The sequence below is a fragment of the Varanus komodoensis genome, unplaced genomic scaffold, assembly GCF_004798865.1.
Source record: "Varanus komodoensis strain SLA01 unplaced genomic scaffold, ASM479886v1 scaffold6_2, whole genome shotgun sequence".
In the NCBI taxonomy this organism is placed as follows: Eukaryota; Metazoa; Chordata; class Lepidosauria; order Squamata; family Varanidae; genus Varanus; species Varanus komodoensis.
In genome coordinates, this window is record NW_025336346.1 from 17,693,910 (window position 1) to 17,717,557 (window position 23,648).

Below are 23,648 nucleotides of genomic sequence, written 5' to 3' on the forward strand. Positions count from 1 at the left end.
TTCGCTGCTACTTTTGTTTGGAAGCAGAAACGGACCCCCAGTCACGACTTTGGAATAGTCCTGCATGTCTCCATTATTTCTACGACACTTAAGTCGATTTTTTAAAAAATAGGTTTTAACGTGAAACCGAGAATTCTCTATGCCTTTCTCTCTCTCAGGTTTTACATCTACAGAATAAATGCTAATAAAATTAATATAAACAGGATTCAAATTGCGGGGCGACGCTGTCCCCAAGTTCTGCCTTCCGCGGCAGAGGGTTTTGTCCTGTAGAGATAAAACAAGAGACGTTTGAGATTACTGTACGGACTCATCCGATCTAAGATTGAATGGGATTTCTCCTCGGATTACAAGGTATATCCTTCTCCCATAGAGAGAAAGGACAAAGCAGGCAGCAACGTCCTTACAGAAATCATGGCAGTGATTTCAATACTTTCTCTTAATTATAGATTGTGCATAACTTAACATTCCTATCTCTATGGGAAATCTCCCTCCCAGAGCACAGAATAAGCCACTTTCTCCGGTGAGCGCATGCGCGCCTCAACTTCTTCCTGCGCATGCGCTCTTTTCTCCTGTCAAGCTGCCTTGGCTTGCGGGGAAAGATGGCGGCGTCCTCTGTGTACCGGGTCGCGGGGTGTGTTGCCGGTCGGGCCCTTCTGCGGGGGTCTCGCTCGCCGGTGAGTGGCTGCCTGGCTGGTCTCTGGGCGACGAAGGCGGGTGGCTGGTAGAAGGGAGCGGACGCACGGGAAGGGGGCGAACAGCCGAGCCGCCTTCGCCGCCCGGAAGGTCATGGCGAGCAGGCCTGGCCTGGGCCGGCCCAGCCCGCGGAGCCTGGGGCGGCTGCCCTGGCGCTCCAAGTAGGGGCAGCACCTGCAAGCTTCCTGTCCTCCCGCTGTGCGCGTCCCCACCTCCCGTGTTGGATGCGGCGTGCTTTGGTGGGACAGGTCACGAAGGGGTCGAAATGAATGAGCCTCTGGGCGCCTGCAAAGTGTTTCTTCCTGAGTGCTGCATGCCCTCCACACTGTCGCCGAATTATTTATTTATTTATTAAAACATTTTTATGCCGCACCATTCGCCGAAGCCTCGGGGCGGCTTACAACAATAAGTTAAAATAATTATAAATCAAAAATATAAACATTAAATTAAAAATACAACAATACAGTATAAAATAAGCCGCCCTGGCCAGATAAAATCCAATAATATTAACAGTTAAAATGCCGCTTGAATAAAAAGGTCTTCGCCTGGCGCCAAAAAACAAATGACGACGGTACCAGGCGGACCTCTCTGGGGAGTGCATTCCATAACTTAGGTGCCACCACAGAGAAAGCCCTCCTCCGAGTACCCACCCTCCTAATTTCTTTCACGGAGGGTTCCCGGAGAAGGGCCTCCCCTGCCAATCTCAAGGGGCAGCTGGGCATATATGGATGCAAGCGCTCCTTCAGGTAACCAGGACCCAAGCCATTTAGGGCTTTATAGGTCATCACCAACACCTTGAATTGGGCCCGGACTTCAATGGGAAGCCAGTGAAGCTGACAGAGAACTGGAGTCATGTGGACATAATGCCCAGTCCCCGTCAGCAGCCTGGCAGATCTATTTTGAACCAATTGAAGTATCCGGACCATCTTCAAGGGTAGCCCCACGTAGAGCATGTTAAGATTAAGCAGGAAGTCTGTCTATACCAGATAGCAAACATGTTTGTTAAATTAAGTATTGCTTACATCTTATACTTCAGCACGATCCCCACAACCGCACCCTACTACCCTAGGGTCCTGAAATGTGCAAAGGTTATATTTTACAGGACCCATGTCTCTGCTAAATCCATGATAACATCAGGTTGTGTTTTCTCAGTATCACTGATGGGCATGTATAACACGAGGCAAAAGAAGCTGCTTCATTATATAAACCTCTTCTGTTTGTATATTACAATATATGTGCCATGTGCTGTTATACCTAATTCACAGGATAATGAAAACAAATGATTAATGAGTCTGGGCATAGTTGCCAGGACACTGTGGTCTATCTGTGGGTGCCTGAGCCCTAATATTTCAGTGTAGACTGATACATTTTTGCTCTCTTACTGGATTAGTTTTAGATATTGTTCCCACTTATTTTTGGCTGCAGTTTTTGCTTTTAATAGATGTACCTGCTAAATTTTTACCTGCCACAGCTTTTCCTGGAATACAAACATGGTGGAGGAAATTGTGTATCCTGTATTACATTCCACCATTAATCTAGACGGGAAAAAAATGCAGCCACAGTCACATAGGTTGTTATGGGATGTGGTAAAATATTCTGTGTTGAAAAATTAGGACACAGATCTGTGGATAAGCAGTCATGCAATTATTTTCACTGAGTGTCAAACCCCACATTATATTTGCTTAGTTTACATCTTAGTTTACTTTCAGGTCTCATTGCATTGGTCTTCAGTGCTTCTTTTGTTAAGCTTTTCTATTTGAGTGATGTTTAGAATATCAGTGATATAGGTGTGTGAAAAGTAGGTAATCAGTGATAGTAATTATTGTTTACTTATTTAATTATAATGTGCTATTTTGATAGATGACAATTTGGAATTGCAACTCTCAGAATGGGTAGCAAAGGTAATTGAATCAAATTAAATTTGCGAAAGATATTTGATATGGGCATTTCCTTGAATTTTATCCAGTGCTAGTCCATCTTAGTGTAGACTCATTGAAATTAATAGAACTTAAGCTACATATATTAGTATTGGATACAACTTCTGGAGATGCTTCTGCTCTTCCTTTTCTCTTTCTCATAGCCACAAAAGTATTTTAATTAAAGTACTTTAAAGTGAAGTGAGGAGCCTAAATGCTATCCTCTATTTGTCTGTGATACACTTGTAGTTATCTTCAAGAGGATATGTTCTGGAAATTTCTTCAAGTGGTATTTGACTTCTTTCACATATATCTTTTGGCTGAATGACCCAAACCTCAGATTGTGCTTGAAAACCCATTTCTTCCTGTATTGCAGATTAACTTCTGAATGCTTATATTATTTTTTGATGCTGTTCACAATGATTTATCACATTTTTACAAGCCTATGTTACTGTAATGTGTCTCTTAATGTGTATTGTTACAGGACTTTTAACAATGCATGTCTTTGTGCCATTTGATTACTGTACTAGCTGTGGTTTGAAAATAGATCTCTCTTTAGCCAGCCCTATGGAGTTTAACAAGAAGGGGAAGTACTGCAACCTATGCCCAAGTACTGCATAATATTCCTGAGACAGAAATCACCACTCTAGACAATGGCTTCCGTATTGCTTCTGAGCAGTCAAACCAACCTACTTGTACAGTAAGTTTCATATGAGTCTTTGAGAGATTTTTGGAGATTGTTATATCATATTGAATCCATATACAGTTAAAGATTTATTTTTGTTTGAACTATATAGCCTGCCATATTTTAGATTTCCAGGTAAAGTGTAATATTTTAAAAACAGGAAAAAATCCTAAAATATAAATACAGAATTAAATGAGTGATAAGCATGAAATTAATTATCTTATTGCTTCCACAAATGATTGCCCTTTACTGAAACTTCAGCAAAATGATTTCACAACTGTGAAACAGCAATTGACAATGTATCCCTCTTGACTTTATAACTTTTTCTGCTGAAGGACCCTGAGGTTCCTCAGATGTTTTTCTGGATTTCCTCAGTGAGAAGGCCAGAATGACAGACAAAATTTCCTGAAAGATGCCCACTATTATGGAGGTTCCCTTCTAATACACAGGAATGTATTCTAGCTTACTTTCATTTCAGACAAGGAAATGTTGAGACTCAGTAGGCCTGAACTTCTGGCCACTGTGTGCTCCAAAATCTTCTGTAATATGTTGGATCAGCATAGTAGAGAAGTCAGTGTGAAAACAATTATCCTAAGGTACATGTCTGAAAACTGCTGACCTGGGTTAGGTTGAGCCAAAGGTAGACCTCCAGATGTCTTGGACATCAATTCCCAGAAGCTTTTGCCAGCATGGCCAGTGCTAGTGAATGCAGGGAGTTGAAGTGCGAAATAACTGGAGATCTGCTTTCTGTCCAGGTCTTTCTGTTCAGATTGCCTAATCTAAGGCAATCATAGATGTTATTGTAAGGTATAGAAAGGTGCTATCTTGAACATATGGGGTTTAAACCTCTCTGAAATGTTCCTTAAAAGCATTTTATGTTCTGGAGTGCATTGTGCTTTGCACACCCTTTTTGGAATGTTGACTAGTCTTTTCCTATTCTAGTCCCCAAATAGTCTTGAAGAGCAGCCCTGTTTTTAGAGTTTATTATAATGGCCACTCTTCACAGGGCGGCAAAGGTGAAAATTATACCTGTCAGGACCAAATCTGAATAAATTTTTACTAGAACGCCTTTCTGTAATTTTGTTATGGGTCTAGCAGCTGTGTACCCTAAAACAAGTTCTGGAAACTCTTAAAACCATGAAGCAAAATATCTAATGAACCAGATCAGTAGGAGTGAAGAAATTGTTAGAATGTTACACTTCTGTAGTTCTTCATGGAAACCACTAGTTACTTCCTTGATCTTACAGCATGATTTTAACATATTTATACCCAGGTATCAGTGAATTCAATGAGATTTCCTTCTTTGTAAGGAGTAGTTCACTTTGTAAATGAGGGATATGACTTGAATTGCTTTTAGATGAAACCAAAGTGATGCTTTCAGTCTCTGAATAAATTCAGTGACTAGAAATACATGTCTCAATAATAATTGTAGTTTGCTTTTCTCTGGTCAAATTAAGAAAATTCACTGGAACTTCCAAGATAGCAGGAATAATAGGGATTTAAAGGTAATAGTATCATGTAAGCTTTTGCTTTCACTTCAGTTTTTTTAAAATGGTGGACAGTTTCCTATAAAGACCAAATATTTAAAACATAATCCTATGTGTGCTTGGATGGGAAAAAGTTCTCCATTCCCAGGTATTTTCCAGACAGTTACGTATGTAATCATTGGTTTCCTTTCATCAGGTGGGAGTGTGGATTGGAGTAGGAAGCCGCTATGAAACTGAGAAGAACAATGGTGTTGGCAACTTCGTAGAGCACATGGCGTTCAAGGTGAGGTGGCAAGCTATCTTCTTCACTATATGGTAGACTTGTACTGCTGCTTATCCAGTTTTTTGAATCATGAGACACCTTTAAAGAGTAAACTCTTTAAACCCTAAACTCCACATTGCTTAAGCCATAAACCACTCAAAGTGCCTGAGTTTGGACATAATACTAAAAATCTTTGAATAGGGTATAAGTGATGTTTATGCAAACCAGAAGTGGCTCAGACTCCCACAAATTATGGGTGAGTTAATTAACAATTTGCCCCCATGTTGTGCAAACTGGCCCATCGTGATATTGTTACGTTGCTGTGCTAATTAATGAACAAGAATTTATCAGCAAGTGAGATCCTATTCAATTTAGGCAATTAGAACTCTGGATTTTTTTTCTAACTACAATTGCTAGCATTTGAAAATTAGAAGCAGCAAGTATCTATGCACATAAAGCAGGCACAGACTGGTAATACGTTACAATGGATTTAGTTACCTGATTAATATTATATATGTAACAAACATCTTCTTGCTTTCTAAGAATAATGTTGATTTGATAGGAGGCAGAAGCACAATTCTTCTCAACAAGAAGGCCCACATGGTGAAAACAGGGCAGCAACTCCAATTAAGAGATCAAGCAAGACCCGCGTAGACCTCACTGTACTTGAAATTTACTGAAAAGGAAATTTTTAAGGAGAAATAACCCTGTTCATTTTCTGGCATATTAGTGCCTCTTTGTGCTATATTTATAAACTATTGGATATGTTTTGTTATCTAAGCACCACACAAGTAGCAAGTTACTACTAATGGCTGTGCTCTGAAACCTTAGGAGGACTTAATGAGAACTGGGCACAAACTGGTGAAGTTGTGGAGTGCACTTCAGTGTGTGTTGAGCCGAGAGCATCGTGGCTATGAATGAATGAATGAATTAATTAATTAATTAAAAGCTTTTGTCTGCCGCCCTATTATACAAGATCTCAGGATGGCTTACAATATTTAAAAAGACAAAACAACAATTGCAATAAATAATAAAACAGAGCAAAACAATAAATCGCAAAACAAACAGAGCAACTAAACTTAAAAACTATTAATGTTCAAAATACTGTTTAAATAAAAACGTTTTGGCCTGGTGCCGAACAAAGTATGAACTTAGCGCCAGGCGTTCCTTTGGGCGCCACAGCAGAGAAGGCCCTACTCCGAGTTGATGGCCTTTTTACCTGTCTTAAAGAGGGTTCCCGGAGTAGGGCTTCTCCCATAGATCTTAAGGGGCATGTGGGCATATAAGGAAGGAGACGTTCCTTCAGGTATCCTGATCCCAAGCCGTTTAGGGCTTTATAGGTCAAAACTAGCACCTTGAATTGGGCCTGGACTTCAACTGGAAGCCAGTGGAGCTGGTAGAGGACTGGCATTATGTGAGAATAACGGCTGGTCCCCGTCAGCAGCCTGGCAGCTCTATTCTGTACCAGTTGCAGTATCCGGATCATTTTCAAGGGCAGCCCCACGTAAAGCATGTTGAAGTAATCCAAGCGGGAAGTTACCAGAGTATGTATCACTGTTGCTAGGGAGTGAATTGTTCACTTTCTAAAGTGACAAGGGCTTTAGCCAAGAAAATGCGACAGGGCCAAGACACAAATGGCTTAAAATAGAAAATGAAGTTTTGTAGAGATACAGTGCTGACCATTTTAAGCCCACATTTATCTATACACCAAATAATAGATAAAATTGAAAACTTTGGCTATTATTCTGGTTATAAAATCAATAAGCAGAAAAATGAAAATTATGTTGAAGCTTTTAATGAAACAAGAAAAAGAAAATATAAAAAAATCTTAGGATATGAAATAACTTCCAATCCGGTTAAGTACTTACCCATACATGTGACAGAAAATAATGGTGCACTACTTCAGGATAATTATAGAACAACCTGGTAAAGATTCAGAAGGACTTATAGATATGGTTTAAATTCAATGTTTCATGGCTAGGAAGAAACTCCATCATAAAAATGAATGTATTACCAAAATTGATGCTTCAGATGTTAACAATACAGGGAAAAACTTTACAAGATTGGCAAATAAAATTGAATGTTTTTATTTAGAATGGAAAAAACCCCCAAAGATTAGATTTAAAGTACTACAAGATAAAAAAAAAGAGGAGGCATTGCAGTACCAAACATCAAATTATACTATTATGCAGCAGGCCTAGTATGGATTACAGATTGGATTTTTAATTTCAATTAAAGATTAGTGAAATTGAAATTGCAGATCTAGAGGAAGGAATGCACAATCAACTATGGGCCAAAGAATCAATTAAAAAGTATTGACTCCAAATAATAGTCATGCATTCAGAGATGGTTTAATAAAAATTTGGTACTCCATGAGGAGAAGAATTAGCTCTCCAATTTCTTCTATAATGTCCCCAGTAGAAGCATACTGTGGAAAACATTCCAGGCAAAACAATGATCTTATAACATATGGAAACATGCTTGACCAACAAGGATGAATTATGGCAAGAACTAAAAAAATGAAAAAAGATTCCATTTTTTCCTTAATCAGCAAGCCTCAAGTTTAAAAAAGGAAATTTAAGCTAGAAAAAGCCTAATAAGAAATTTGACACATTTTGAGATTATAATTAAAAATCAAACAGTCCATTTCCTAGGATGCATTTATAAACAACTTAAATATGATGTTGAGACTCAAAAAGTTAAAACATGCTTGAAGAGAATCTTCAAGAAGAAATATTGGCCTGCCAGTGGGAAGTCTTATGGACAAATGGCATAAAATTTACTGCATGCCAAGCAGTAAGAGAAAATTATAAGATATATTTCTGGTGATATATTATCCCGAAAAATGTACAGAAAATGGACAAGAGCTATGATGGAAAACTTTGGAAATGCAAAGTGATAGATGGGACATTTTACCATATGTTGCCAAGAGCATGTTACTGAGCATTGTCCCAGGGACTATCCCAAGGGTTATGATAAAAAATATATATGATAGCAGCAGCAAGAGTGATCATTGCCTCAGAGTGGAAAGCTGAAGACTGTCCAACTGTTGAAAGACATAAGCTTGGAAAGACAAGCTGATTATGCAACAATGGCAAAGCTAACTAATTATGGCAACAGAAGACCGCTTAAAGAATTTACTCAAAGATGGAAGGCTTACTATGAACAATTTAAATAATAGTTAAATATAATTTTTACAAATGTTTACGATAGCTTTGGTCATGGATATTATTGTTATGATCTATAACTAACTGTATAGGTTGGGTAAATATATGACTGAGAATTGAATGGGTTGGATGGGAAAATGGTAGAGTATTTTGTTTATTGTAAATGTGCTTAAATGAGGAGTTATAGAACAACCCTTGGCTTTTTTTCTTATATAGTCTTTTTTTTCTTTTTATTGTACTCTCTGAAAATAAAAAGATTTGAAAAAAATAAAAGTTCATGACAGGGACTTTTTGACATATTCGTGCTATTGAGTGGATCCTCTCTATTGAACAGCTTCAGTATTTTGATGACCATAAACAGTGCTTACCTAGCCATATTGACTTCTTCCCTAGCCTGCCATGTCTGTAAAATTTTATCAAAAGCATATTGACTATAGGTTCTTCCATTCTTGCAGGGTGCTGAAGTCTAATTCTCACAATACATTTTCTCATGGTAAAAGTATGCAAATGTAAAAATGATTTTCATTATGTTATTTCTATGGTAAATACGGTTCCTGCACCCATATTCCTGCAATGGAAGGTGTTCACCATGTTAGAATGAACTTTTGGAATGTTTAGAATTAAGATATACTGGGAGAGGCTGTTTTTATTAAATGTCTATTGGCTTCTAAAGTGCAATACTCTGTGACACTATGTTATAAAAATAGGCCAATTAGGCAAATTAAATATTTAAATTTATAGCCTGACCTGTAATCTATGTAGAGTTGTAGCCTATGTTAAAAGTAACACTACTTTAAGTACAATAAGCAGAACATTTAGATACTTACTTGCTTATTTCTTTGCCATTTTTTAAGGGCACAAAGAATCGTTCTTGTGCTGAACTGGAAAAAGAGGTGGAAAGCATGGGTGCACATCTCAACAGCTATTCCTCTCGGGAGCAGACAGCCTTTTTCATGAAAGCTTTACCAAAAGATTTGCCTAAAGGTAGAGTCCTTGAGCTGGGTTTTTTATGGTTCATGAAAGGGGCTGTTGTTTTTCCATGTGTGTTGAGCTACCTTCATGGGATTAAGGTTGTTGAAGAGAGCTTGTAGAAGGCTGTAATTCTAGTTCTACATGAAGTAATGGCTTAGTTGAAGGCAATTTCAGCCAACAGGAAGTAATTTTCCCCTTGAGAGCAGTACATTAAACAATTAGCTCTTGGCTGCCTGTGTCTTACATTTTCCAGAAAACTGTTTACTCAGGGCTGTACAAATGCTTATTGTATTGCTGTCAAGAAGCAGTTGCATTCAGATGGTCAAAAGTAGCCAAACATTTTTTTACTGGTTGTCAAAAGATGTAAAACGTTGCTGCCTTGTCAGAAATCTCATTTTATGCTTCAGCCCAACAAATAAGGACTTACATATTTTTTGAAAGTTTTGTCCTTTTCAGTGCCATGACTTCCCTGGCAGAAATCCAAGAACTGACATCTGCAATCTTTTATATTGCTAAATGCTAGTCTTTCAAAGCTTTTGCTAGCAAGCAGGATGATGTAAACACTTGACCTGGTCCATATTGAAATATTTGTGACGTAAGGCAAAGGAACTGTGGAATGAGGTGGAAGAAAGGATGGCAGGATTACAGTGGAGGAGGATTACAGTGAAGAAATACAGCATGGAGATCGCACAGAGAAGACTGCAGCTGATGGGCAGGAGTTACGGAGGAAGCACAAGTTCTTGTTACGATGATACAGAAGCATGAGGAGCATAGCTGTGCGCTGATGGAGTGATGCCACAAATACTCTACACCGAAGCCTTGTGTACAAGTTCCTTTATCATTCAGAAATGTCATTGTCTTGTCCGTTCATTTGTATTGATGATTTAAATGCCATGCATTTTTTCTTTTTTCTTGTAGCAATTGAGATTCTGGCTGATGTCGTACAGAACTGCAGCCTAGAAGATTCTCAGATTGAAAAACAGCGCAGTGTCATACTTCAGGAGATGAAAGAAATGGATACCTGCTTGTCCACTGTTGTCTTTGATTACCTTCATTCTACAGCTTACCAGGGTACTGCTTTGAGCCAGACTGTTGAAGGAACAACAGCAAATATAAAGTAAGGATCCCAGGCAGAAGCCTTTTGGTTGCGAAGCCCATGTGAAAGTATTTCCTCTCTGCTATTAGCTGACATTTTACAGAGCCTCTAACGGTTGAAGGCTGAGATGTACAGCACAATGCATACATGAGTGTGGTGTAGGCGATCAGGACCTTAGGGGTAGCAAGCTAGAAAAGGCCAGAAAGCCAGTATTCTTATGGAAGAGCAACAACCACTTACCTTTTCTGTGACTGTGTAGGTTGTCAAGACATCAGTGTGAACACTCTTCTTGCATATGTTGTTACTGTCCTGCTTCCAAGGAAATCTTTTTCATGGAAAGAACAGGGTAGTGGGCACTCCATATTTTTTAAAGAAATAGATTTTCAAAAAGATCAAACCGGTCCTCCTATTCTGGCTCATGGCAATAAAGCAGATGTATTTATCTGCTTTGTTTAAATAACATTCAGGTTTTTTAAGGAAATTTGAAAAGAAGGGGGCAACAAATAATTGTTTTGATTCAAGAATAGGATTGAAAATGTTGGTTTTAAATTAAACGCCAGGAAGAAATTTGTACCTAATAAAATAGCTCGGTAGTGGATGAACTTGGCTTTAGAATGATGTCTTTATTTTTTTTTTTCAATCTTTATTATGTATTGGCCGGTGTTTTCATTTCAGTTGAAGCACTGAAGGTGAGAAACATTGGCTTATCTGAGTCTGTAACTGATAAGGCATCCAGACTAATGTCTTTCAGGTCCAGTTCCACTATGCCAGTTTCCATGCTTGTAATCCTTGTGACTGAGACATAACTACAATCTTATATGCAGTTATACATTCTTTAGAGCCAATTATTTTTTTTAACAAGAACTAAGCTCAGTAATCTTTAATTTAAGGTAGCTATTAGAAAGGAAGATGTGTCATTGATCTGCTAAATATGAGATTACTTGAATGCCTTTCACCGTTTAGACAGTAGTGCAATGACTTCTAAGTGTTATGGACTAGAGTTCAATTTAAATAGGAATAAGCCTAGTAAATGAAGTCATAGTGAAGGTCATATTGCAGATACAGGGCTTCTGAGTCTACAAGAATGTCACTTTCCTAAGGCTGCCTTAGGAATTTGTGACAGATGTGAAATCCAAACCAGAGACTGTTTTGCAGCTCAGTCGGACAGCTACTACCACACCAGCTTCTATTTAATGTATTTAATGACCAGCAGGGAAGAATGGCTGCATAAGAAGGGGCTAAACAATATGCTAGGATGGCTTTTTATTTTTACAGGAGTTCAGAAGCTTATTAAGGACACGCTTTAGGTGCCTGCTTTATCATCTGACCATTATACACAACGTGCTCCATCTGTTCTGCAAATTAAAACCTTTTTAAATATTGTTCTCAGGCGTTTGACTCGTGCAGATCTAGCAGAATACATTGAGACTCACTTCAAAGCCCCTCGTATGGTCTTGGCAGCTGCTGGAGGTTGGTAGTGCTTTAACAATACAGATTAGCTCAGTTTTTTCTTAGAGTGGGTCTGTTGATTTAGCAGCTTTCTGCAACTTGGGACATTCCTAGTGTTTGAGACTATAAATCCCAGGACTCCTGACTGTTAACACTTTAGTCTTGGGCTAAAGAGTCTTAAAGTCCAAAACATCGGGAGGGCACCAGGTTGAGGAAGCCTGGGTTATACAGTTGTGCACCAGTGGCCCTATGCTCCTGCCAGAGCTGGCATAGGCAGATAGCAGATCAACCTATTAAAAACACCCAGACAAACTTCATGGAGTAAATAATTTCCCATCAGGTCACTTTTAGTTCCTTTATTCCTCTGGTCTTGGTCAAAGAATATTGGTTTCATCTTCCATAAGTTACACTTAAATAGAGATGATGCTTGAAATTTGATTTAAGAAAGCTTTAATTTAAGACAGATTGGGACCCATGTTACAGCTAGGCCATGTTTGCAGTTCTGTTCCTACTAATGCAATAGAGAATGAAAGTGATAATGGCTACACTGGCAGGTAGCCCAGTGATGTGGCAGGGGAGGTTGTGTGTGTGTGTGTAAGCGAGACAGACAGACATAACATGGAGTCAGTATAGCGGATACTGATGTGGTTTGTGTGATATATCAACCCAGTATGGCTTAATTAGCTAGAGGGACTGTTACATGGTGCAGGGCACCCAGCTTGCCATGGCTTGTTGTGTGACCCCTGTGGTCTGACTTGGCATAATATGACAAGCAAGGCATAGCAGCGGCCTGTGAGCAACTGGCACTACATGACGCTCCCACAGGTAAATTAAGTCATACTGGCCTTTCATTAAGTACAAAGAGGCCCAGAAATGTTTGCAAATACCAAAAGACATATCATAGGTTGGACTTGAGGAATAAAGTTGTATTGGTGGTAGGACATAGTCAACTTTCCTGTAAGGTTATGTAGTATTTAAGTCTGTGCTGAACTGCTGATTCCCTAGCACAACTTGAAGATTAAAATTGCAACAGTGCTACTGCAGCTGCAGAACAAAAACATTTTTTATTTTTGAGTCTTTTCTTGGAAGTCACTGTACTGATGTTATTCCCTTTTGTTCTCTTTACTAGATATTAATCATAAAGAACTAGTGGACCTTGCCAAGCAACATTTTGGCAATCTTTCCTCTGAATACAGTGAAGATACAATACCCGTTCTTCCACGATGCCGCTTCACTGGGAGTGAGGTACGGTCAGTCATGACTACTTCATATACTCTGTAAATTGAACATGGATCTCAGAGAGCCTTCAACATAGATTTTACTTCTTAATCTAGCATTAATATTAATCAAATGACTTGTTGGATCCCTATGTGTCTGTTCTTGAATTCTCTTCTCAAAATGTAACCATTTGTGCCAAAACTCTAGATAAGTTATGCTGTAAGATGCTGCCGTGTATCAAACAATTTTGAAGCCTGAAATATTTCATTCTTAAACTCAGGTTTAGGATTGGAAGCGGCCCAAATAGTCATATACATGAACTCCTTTTGAGCTCCTCCATTCCCTTTAAATTCATCTCTCCCGATGCCAGTTCAGCAGGGTGTATGACAAGATGGGAGAGTGCATGTGATCTCATGGCCCTCTCCTGAACCTTGATTTTGGCTACCTAAAAAGTACTGTTCTTAGAGGAAGGATAAATACACTCTAAATACATAATGTGACCTGGGGTTTGGTCTTACAAAATAAACAAAAGGAAAACAAGCTTGAAGCTTTTTGCAGGAAAGGTCTGACTGTACACTCCTTTCACACCTCTAATATTTCTTAGGTCCAAGTCAGAGATGATGCTTTTCCTTTGGCTCATATTGCTGTTGCAGTGGAAGGGCCAGGCTGGGCCAGTCCAGACAATATTCCCCTTCTGGTTGCTAACGCAATCATTGGGCGCTATGATCCTACCTTTGGTGGTGGTAAGGTAAGTCACTAAGATCAGAATGTCTGTTTCACGTTCCCTCTATTCTATGTTGTGCCTGTTTCACATTTCCTTATATTTTGTGTTGAGGTAGGCAGGTCTTCAGAAGAGACTAGAGTTATGGAAAGCAAGATTGCTTTTATAGAATTAAGGTTTCAAGTGGAGGTCTCACATAACATAAATGTGCGCTGATTGGGGATGTCAGTGTTTAGGTTCTTTAGTCAGTCAAGCTATACACAGATGGTACTGGTTGCAGAAAAATGTTGGCTTCCAGGAGCAGCTATCTGTGCTGTTCTCATTCACATGAAGAACTCAGCAAAGGAATGAGAACAGAAGCACAAACTCTTAGTTAAACTAATATCATGGATATGGTCCTGAGGATGTGCTCCTTGATGTCTTATGGCAGATGTCTGCACTGGCTGTAGCTCAGTGGTACAGGCCTTTGCAAACAGAAATCCCCAGATTCAGCCCTTAATATCTCCACTTTAAAGGATTAGAGTTGGGAATGGACATCTTCTTTTGATATTGGAAAGCTACTGCTGGTCAAGTTTATCAGTAATATGTAAGGTGACCCACTGGCCTGATTCAATGTAAAACTTTCATGCGTTTGGTTTACTTTTAATATGCCTGAAGTTTCAGGACAGACCTTAGTACGTAATGTAGCAAATGAATCTTAAGGGAAGGACTTGGTATCCTTATGTGCCAAGTCTGAGCTACTGCTTAAAGCAGTAATAGTTTGGTTACCTCCTGTAGGTTTTCTAACTTAGATTTTTACCATATCCATACAACCATATCTCAGTGTGATTATGAGCAATGAGTTCTGATGTCTGAGTTGCCTACTTCCTTGGTGTTAACGGCTCGATGAATCTAAGTTTGGCTCTTTGGGGTAACTAGATGTCCATGACATGTCACAATTTGTATTTTCAGAATCAGTCTTGCAGGCTGGCTTCAATTTTTTCTCAGACCAAGATGTGCCAAAGATTCCAAGCATTCAACACTTGCTACTCTGATACAGGTCTCTTTGGTTTCTATTTGGCTACTGATGCTTTGAACGTTGAAGAGGCATTTAATACTGCCCAGCATGAATGGTGAGTGTGATTTCATTTCCCACTTTCTCTCTTCTAGCAAATCTTTCACTGCTAAGGAGTCAGTATTGTATAAAGGATTACCTAAAAGACACTACTCTTTTTCTACAAGTCTTTGGATATCATAGGTAATGAAATGGCCATTCAGTCTGTAATCAGAAGTTTCTCCCAAACTTTGCTTTATCACTGTGAAATTCCAACAGAATGTAATTTTCAGTTTCTCTGAATATTCTAGCACTGAGATTACATATCATTATTATACTCAAACATAAGGGAAACTAAAAAAAGAAATCTTTTTTGGTGCATTTTGACCTTCTTCGTTCAACTCTTATATAACTAGTGAACCTGACATCATTTCAGTGTTTAACTTGGAATATGTCCACTGAGTAGCAGCTTTAACAAAGGTTTCAGGTCTAATTAAACTGAAAGGAGGGGATGAGGATGTCCCCAAAAAGAGGCTGGCATTTGATTAACATGTCCTTCCTTAACTCTACTTGCTGTGTAGGATACGCCTCTGTACCAGCCTGACTGAGAGTGAGATCAAGAGAGGCAAAAACATCCTTCGAAACACTTTGATAGCTCAACTGGATGGTATGTCTTTCTAAGATAGCCAACTCCTTTTTTCCAATTTCAAAGCAGATTGGTTCCATAAGTGAGAAAAGTATGGGGGCGAGTAGTGTTTCTCCTTATCTTTGATTCCCTTTTGAACAAAAGCCCAAGCTAGACTTTAAATAGTACTTTAAATAGTAAGGAAACTTTAAATAGTAAGGAAATAGAAACATAGAAGCAGAGTGAGTCAGAAGCGGCCTCCTGGGCCATCTAGTCTGACCTCCAGCTACACTCACGACATGCCTACCATGTGCATGTCCAGCCTATCTTTGAACACCCTCACCGATGGGGCCTCAACGACCTCCTGTGGAAGCCCATTCCACACCCTCGGGATCCTGACTGTCAGGAAGTGCTTCCTGGCATCTAAATGGAACCTTGGTTCCCTGAGCTTTGCTCTGTTGGTGTGCATCTGGCCTCCTCTGAAGGGGAGAACAGGTCTCTACCCACCTCCGTGTGACATCCCCTCACAAACCTGTATGTTGCCAACAGATCCCTTCTGAGTCTCCTCCAGGCTGAAGAAACCCAGTTCCTTCAGTCTTGCCTTATACGGCATCCAATGCAAACCGGCCACCAACCTTGTGACCCTATGCTGCACTGCCTCTAACCTGGCTATAGCCTTACTGTAATGAGGGGCCCAAAACTGAACACAGTACTCCAGTTGCGGGCACACCAGAGTCATATAGAGTGGTAGTAATACCTCTCTCAATCTAGAAGCCACACTTCTGGCTATGCAATCAAGGGTGGCGTTCGCCCTGTTGACCACCGCATCACACTGCTGACTCATGTTCAGCCTGCAGTCAACCAGTACCCGGAGGTCCCTTTCACAAGTGCTGCTCTCCAGCCACTTGTCCCCTAACCTGTACTTATGACACCTATTCCTATGCCCCAAGTGCAAGACCTTATCCACATTGAATGCCATCCGGTTGTCTCCTGCCCGCTTCCATAGCCTGTCCAGATCCTTTTGGATCTGGAGTACCTGCTCCTCAGTTGTGGCCACTGCCCCAGTTTTAGTATCGTCTGTGAATTTGATCAGCAGACTGTTCACCCCTTCTTCCATGTCGTTGATGAAAAGGACAGAGCACTGGGGGACCCCACTTGTCACTGGCCGCCATCCTGATGATTCCCCAGTAATGGTTACCCTCTGCTTTCGGTCAGTCAACCATGCCCTAATCCATCGGACAGTGCTTTGGTCTATCCCAAAACTCCTCAGTTTCTCAACAAGGATATCACGGGGCACGTTGTCAAAGGCCTTGCTGAAATCCAGGTAAACCACATCCACTTCATACCCTCCATTTAGCCATCTCAAAACCTTGTCGTAGAATTCCACAGTTGTCTGGGAGGACCTGTTTTTGCAGAAACCCGTTTTGTGTTGTGTGGCTGCCAACCTCCCTTCCCTATCTAGCATCACTAGATCTCTTGATATTATGAGCCTTTCCATTGTTTTTCCTACAATGGACGTAAGGCTAACTGGTCTGTAATTCCTCATGTCCCTTCTACTACCCTTTTTGAAAATTGGGACCACTGATGCCACCCTCCAGTCCTCTGGAACGTCACCTGTTCTCCACGAGGTCTCAAAAATGGAGGCCAGCGGGCGTGAGAGAACCCCTGCCAACTCTATAAGTACTCTCGGGTGTAACCTGTCAGGGCCTGGCGCCTTTGTAATGTCCAATGCCCTGAGGAGCCCCTCGACTTCAAGGGGGGGTGACTCTAATCTGTGCCCCTAAGTCCCCAGCCTCATCTAATCTCCTATGCGGATATCCCCCATCCTGCTTTGGGGAGAACACGGAGGCAAAATAGTCATTTAGCATCTGTGCCTGTTCCCTCATATCAGTCACTGGATCTCCTTCCTCCTTATTTAGTGGTTTCGCTACTTGTCTCCCCTTCCCCTTCCTATTTACATGCTGAAAGAATCCCTTTTTGTTGCTCTTGATATTCTTTGCAAGTCTCAGCTCGTAATCAGCCTTAGCCTTGCGAAGAATCCTTCTGCAACGGGCCTCTTTGTCCTGGTATACCCTTTTGTCTATTTGCCCCAGTATCCATTTCCTACAGAGGTTCCTCTTGTGTCTAATCCCTCTAACCACCTCCTTTCGCATCCATGGTGGCCCTCTCCTTCGCCTCCCCACCTTACTAACTAGAGAAATGTGCTTTAAGAAGGGTGAATCAGCAACGTACTAATCTGAGAGAACATGAGATGCTGTAGTGACCTGCGCTGCAAATAGGACACGTTGATTCTTGGTCAAATTGTACAGGGAAGACAAGATAGGGTGAAATAGAGGAGGTGTTGCCATCTATGTTAAAGAGGGCATTGAGTCCTGTAGGCTTGGAAATCTAAAGTATGAAAATTCCTCTGTTCAAGTATTATTGGTGAAAATTCCTGACTGCAAAACTAACTTAATCATGGAACTGATGTGAGCTTCAGATGGGAAATGAAATCAAGAAGGCCGCCAACAAAGGCAGTACTGTAATAATGGGTGACTTCATCTCCCCACGTATTGACTTGATAAACGTTCGTTCCAACTCTGACTGAGAGGTTACATTTCTCGATGACCTAAACAACTGTGTCTCAGAACAGCTAGTCAAAGAACCAAACAGGGGAGGCAGTCCTGGATTTAGAGCTAGGTGAGTTGACCAGGCCCCATTAGGTAACAGGGACCATGCTGGTACCAGATTTGATGTACAGTTAAGTGGAAGACTGTCAGAGGTCAGATACAGTTGTGTTTAACTTCAAAAGAGGAAATTTCTCAACATTGAGGGAACTGGTTAAGCAGAAACTGAAGAAGGGGATGTAAGAAAAGAAATTTCCTTTAAAGTGTTTAAAGATTACTCAGAAACTCTATAGTCAAACTACAGATTATATGCATCCCACAAGTGAGGAAAGGCAGCACAAAGTCCAGAAAATCGGCAGCATGTTAACAAGAAGGGTCAAGGATGCCATTAGGGAGAAAAAGGCTTCATTCGAGAAATGGAAGTCTTGCCCAAATGAGAATAATAGAAGGGATCATAAGATTGTGCAAAGGAGATGCAAGCAGAAAATCAGAGTAGCAGGGAAGCAGTTTGAGGAGCAAATAGCACTATCAAGGGCAACAACAAATGATTATTTAATATATCAAAGTCGGAAAGCTACTAGAGAAGCAGTTGGACTATTGGACAATAATGGAAGTAAAGCTGCATTAAGGGGGGGACTAGGAGATTGCAGAGAAGCTGAATGGCTTCAGTCTTCACAAAGGAGGATGCAGGGCATATTCCTTTCTCTGTTTATTCTAAACCATATTGACAGTCTGAAAGCCAGCAAATCACCCAGACCAGACAGCATTCATCCTAGAGTCCTTAAAGAACTAAAGCATGAAATTTCTGGCCTTCTTACCAAAACATTTAATAAGTCCCTAAAAGCAGTCGTTGTACCATAGGATTGGAAAACAAAGGGTGGGAATAAATGGCAACTTCTAAGGACCAGTCATTTTTAACCTATTCATAAATGATCTAAAATTCGGAGTAAGTAGCAATGTGCCCAAGTTCACTGATGACACAAAAAGGTACAGAGAAGGGCAACTAGGTTGATCGGAGGGCTGGAGCATCTCCCCTATGTAGAAAAGCTGCAGCAACTGGAACTGTTCAGCTTGGAAAGGGGTGACTCTGGGGAGGCATGATACAGATGTATGTTTGTTTGTTTATTTATGTGGAATTTTTGTATGCCATCCTATTCGCATAAGCCTCGGGACGGCTTCCAACATATAAATAAATACCTATACAAATACATACATATAAAATCTGGAAACATCCTGGCTCCATAATTTATAATTTAAATTTAAATGTTTAAATTTATGTAGGGAATGCAAAAAAATGAAGAGGGAGAAAAAACTCAAACCTTGGGACATGCAATGGAACGGATTAGGAGAAGCTTTGGGAGAGACGAGAGAAAGTACTCCATCACACAGTGGATAGTTGAACTATGAAATTCACTGCCACAGAAAGTCATGGTGGCCACCAATCTGAATGGCTTTAAAAAGGGACTGGAGAGAGTCATGGAAGAAGTGGCTACTAGCATTACTGGCTAAATGCTGCCTCCTTCACTGGAGTGCATGCCTGCATGCACCAGTTGCCAAGGAGCTATAGCCCTACCATTCCAGTAAGTAGCACGCCACTCTGAGTCACTCCATCTCACTTGCCTGTGTGCACCAGTTGCCGGGGAACATGGGCAGGAGTGCTGTTGCACTCACATCCTGCTTGTGAGTTTCCTGCAGGCACCTGGTTGGCCAATGTGTAAACAGAACGCTGGACTAGATGGACCTTGGTCTGATCCAGCATGACTTATGTTCATATGGAGAAAAATAAGGCCAACAAGCTGCTTCACTTAGCCTGAATTTCCAAAAAGTGAAACTAGGCCTGCAGAAATAAGTCTAACCTGTTGTAGCTTTCATGAATGAATTACTGAAAGGAACACATTTATTTATTTATTTATTTATTTATTTATCAATTTATATCCTGCCGTTTTCCTACAAAGGGCTTAAGGCAGCTTACATCATTCTCCTCCTCCATCTTATCCCCACAACAACAACCCTGTGAGGTAGGTTGGGCTGAGAGTCTGTGACTGGCCCAAAGTCACCCAGTTGGCTCCATGGCTGAGCGGGGACTCGAACCTAGGTCGTCTGAGTCCCAGTCCCAGGCTCTTAACCACCACACCACACTGGCTCTCATAGCTACCAAAGACCATCAAATGCTAACAGTAGGTGTTACTCGTGTTCTGTGTCTGAAAATTCTTCATGTCATGAATGGCTGCTTAAGGTTTATACTGAAAATGAACTAATGTTTTCCAGGAACCACTCCTGCATGTGAAACTATTGGAAGTCATGTGCTGAACTATGGACGCCGGATATCTCTGGCAGAATGGGATGCCAGACTCTCTGTAAGCATGACTGGTTTATAGAAGGGGGAGTAAAATTTTATTAAGGTACTAGCTTAATTTCTGAAACCATCTTTCCATTGACAGCTGTAGTTTCTGCATGGTTACCATTCTAACAAACACCAGGTGATTATGAGGTGTCTGACTGAAGGTACCATCTTGCTATTGAAAATTTGCCTAAATGAAGCCACTCTATGCAGTTATTATGGGATTTGGAATGAGGTACTGTCTGGATGCTGCTGACACCTCTTTCTCCATTATATTTGAGGAGAGGCCATGTCCAACCTAGATCAGTGCTTGAACATGGTGGTTGGCTGGATCATGGGCCAGTACGCTGAAGCTGAATGGAGGCAATGTGAATGAGTAGTTCCCAGGGGTATTCCTACCTCTGGGCAGATAGTTCTTCCCCTGAAAGAACAGGTTTGCCACTTGGTTGTACTCTTGGATCCATTGCTGTTGCCGGAGACCCAAGTGATCTCTGTGGCTTGAACCATGCATTACAAGCTTAAGCTGGTATGCCAGTTGCCCCTATTCTTGGGTGGGGATAACCTCAATGTGCTCTCTCTGGAACTGTCCTTTGGCACTCCAGCTACTTCAAACTGCAGTGATTAGGTGATTTATTTACCGTGCACACATTATTCTTGTGCTAAAGGATCTACTCTGGCTGCTAGACCACTACCAAGGAAAGTTTAAGGTGTTGGTGTTCGTATACCAAAGATATGCAACTAAAGACCAGATTATGTCCCCTGTATCAACCTCTCAGGCCATTGTGATTTTCAGGCAAGGTCCTGTGATCCAGGTCATGGCATATGGATTTCCAGTTGGTGGTGACATGAACATGGATCTTTTCTGTGGACTGATCTCCCCTCTGAGTTGTGTCAGAGCTCAATTCTAGCATGTTTCAGGCATTTATTGAAAACATACCTGTTTACTGTGGCATTCTCCCAGTAATGAGCTATTTTTGTAGCAGCCTCATGATATGCGTGTGTGTATGTGGTTTCATTTGTATTTTATTTTTTGTAAACCACTTTGGGATTTGTTTCAGTGTGTGGAGCTGCCCTTAGTATCTCCGGAGATGTTGCCAGCTTTCTTAGAAGGCTTTTTCCCGGATAAGGCTGTTGTCAACTTGAGAGTGTTGCCAGCTGTGACACAAGTCCTTACCTAGCAGTCTGCTACATAGTGGCAAGCAACAGCATTTAGCTTTACTGTTAGAAGTGTAACTCTCTGCTTATCTCTGCCACTTATTTTAGGAAATTGATGCCAGAATGGTCCTGGACGTCTGTAATAAATATATATATGACAAATGCCCGGCTGTATCAGCAATTGGTAAGTGGTTAGGCCTTTTGCAGTGTCCTTTACTGGAAGATGGGGAGAAAAATCAGCAGGCATGAATGGTATCTACTTTAACGGGAGACCTGCTTGCTTTTCATGGAAGTTTTCATAAGGCCACTTGTCCTGTTTTGGCTTTTGTTTTGCCTCAGCTGTATTTGAGTTGTTTCAGATTAGCTGTTCCAGTTAGTCTCTGACTCAAGCTTGGCCTCAACAATGAGGCAGTAATAATGCTGTGGGCTGCACTTCTTACACCCTCACTGGAAGAGAGCTGCAAGTAGACTTGAATGACGCTCCAGTAGTGTTTGTGCAATGCTTCGGGGCTCTTTTATGCAGTGCACTGCTATCTGTGGTTGTGTTTTTGCAGCTACAACTCTTCATCTTTTAGGCAATTTAATTTATTTTTTTTAATTTAATAAAACATTTCTATCCCGTCCTTCATGATAAAATGTCTCAGAACGGCTTACAAAATTTAACATTTTGGGACATTTTTTCCCTTGGAAAACCCACCTGAACAGCTTGGTTAATTAGGGCAGCTCGTGATTTCTCTGTTAAACCTGCAATCATTTGGATGCAGACCAAATGCTCAAAGCAAAACTCTCTGAACAGAGCTTTCCAGAAAAAGTGGGGAAGCAACAAAATCCTCCCCCGCCCAAAAAAATACCCTCATTTGCTTGATATTTGTCAGGTTTGCATTTTGCCATCTTACTGAATCCAATGTATTCACTGAAGATTTGGGATGCTCAGGAGCCTAGAACAGAGATTCGTTGTTACAGTTGATCCTAAGAACATTGCTAGTGTCCTGGGAACTCTTCTACTGAGCTCTCCTTTAAATATTCAAGAAATTAATCATTTCAGGGTAGATAGCAGAGCAGCAGAACTGGTATGATGCCAGGGGTTTTTTTACTGTATTTTGAATGACATGAGTCTCTTCTCTCTCAGGTCCTATTGAACAACTTCCTGACTACGTTCGTGTCCGCAGTTCTATGCACTGGATCCTTACCTAGGCAGTTTTATACAGAATGGAAATGAGGTTATGTGGCTATTGAAGAGAATCCTCTGGTCTATTCTTGTGAGTTTCTTGTGTACTAGCAGCGAGATGGGTCCCGTGATTGCTGTACAAACATTCTTCTTTATGGTTGTGTAAGTGATGCATCTGAGAGTACTAAATAAATTAAATTTAAGTGGAGTTAGCACCCAGTGTTTATGGCTAGATGGCAGTGAAAGTGGCCCATGGAGGTTCCACATATTTCCTAATTTTATATTTCCTGATTTTCCAAGGAGGTTGCACTTTTTTCATGTTAAACTGGTTTACATTCATTTGAACTAGCATTTAGCTTGAACGGAAAAGCTCTTAAGGAACTCTGACCTCTGCTATTTTTGACCATCTTTATCTTCTAAGGGCATGATCTAGTGGTCTCTCTCCTTTAGTTACATGAACCCCTGAATACAGAGGCTTGCTTGCATGTAGACAGGGTGGCAGTCTGCAGTCTTCATGCCCAGCATTTGGATGAAGCACTGTGGAGAGAGAGAGAAGGAGGCTGAGGCTATTTGGTTATGGCATAAACCATCGACCCCAGCCAAGCCCTCCCACTAGATACACCTTTAGTCCTTTCCGAGGCGAATTACCAACCTCAGTGAGTCAGCTTGAGTGGTTGTTTCCATGGAACTGCAAGGAGGCAGAGCAGGGGGCACTGTGTATGGGATCCCTGCACTGGGATCACAAAACCTCAGAGCTGAAACCCTGAATAATCTTGTGTTGCTCCAGGAGAGCATAGCATTACATTGCATTTCAAATTACAAAGTGAAAGAAGTTCACAAACCTGAAGTAAATAATTACACTTCACCTCGGTTCTTCTGCACCAAAAATCCAGGAAGAGAGGTTGCTTATGCTACCTGTCATCTGGAAAAAATAAGGTCTGGATTCCTACTGCCACTGTCCTGTTCCTCTTTTTCTGGGGAAAAGGAAGGCTTCTGCCCACTTGCCTGAAGAGCAGGAAACATTCATGGCATGCATTTCCCCTTTCATTGCATT

General features: G+C 40.9%; 1 protein-coding gene across 1 annotated transcript; it reads left to right on the plus strand.

The window, feature by feature from the left end:
• The first annotated feature begins 565 nt into the window (after nt 1–565).
• On the plus strand, nt 566–22,802 carry LOC123034139 (cytochrome b-c1 complex subunit 1, mitochondrial). Its single transcript, XM_044451287.1, has 13 exons — nt 566–674; nt 3,169–3,309; nt 4,978–5,064; nt 9,065–9,194; nt 10,101–10,299; nt 11,669–11,748; nt 12,857–12,972; nt 13,550–13,693; nt 14,618–14,778; nt 15,281–15,366; nt 20,199–20,287; nt 21,535–21,610; nt 22,556–22,802. Exons 1-13 carry the CDS (start codon nt 600–602, stop codon nt 22,618–22,620), a joined length of 1,449 nt encoding a protein of 482 aa, XP_044307222.1. The 5' UTR covers nt 566–599; the 3' UTR covers nt 22,621–22,802.
• Nucleotides 22,803–23,648: the final 846 nt, after the last annotated feature.

What these genes read in the sequence shown, in the direction of transcription:
- LOC123034139 (XM_044451287.1), top strand. Translation starts at nt 600, where the DNA reads ATGGCGGCGTCCTCTGTGTACCGGGTCGCGGGGTGTGTTGCCGGTCGG. An exon ending in TGCGGGGGTCTCGCTCGCCG is followed by an intron (nt 675 to 3,168) that starts GTGAGTGGCTGC and finishes ATCTCTCTTTAG; the next exon opens with CCAGCCCTATGGAGTTTAAC. An exon ending in CAAACCAACCTACTTGTACA is followed by an intron (nt 3,310 to 4,977) that starts GTAAGTTTCATA and finishes TCCTTTCATCAG; the next exon opens with GTGGGAGTGTGGATTGGAGT.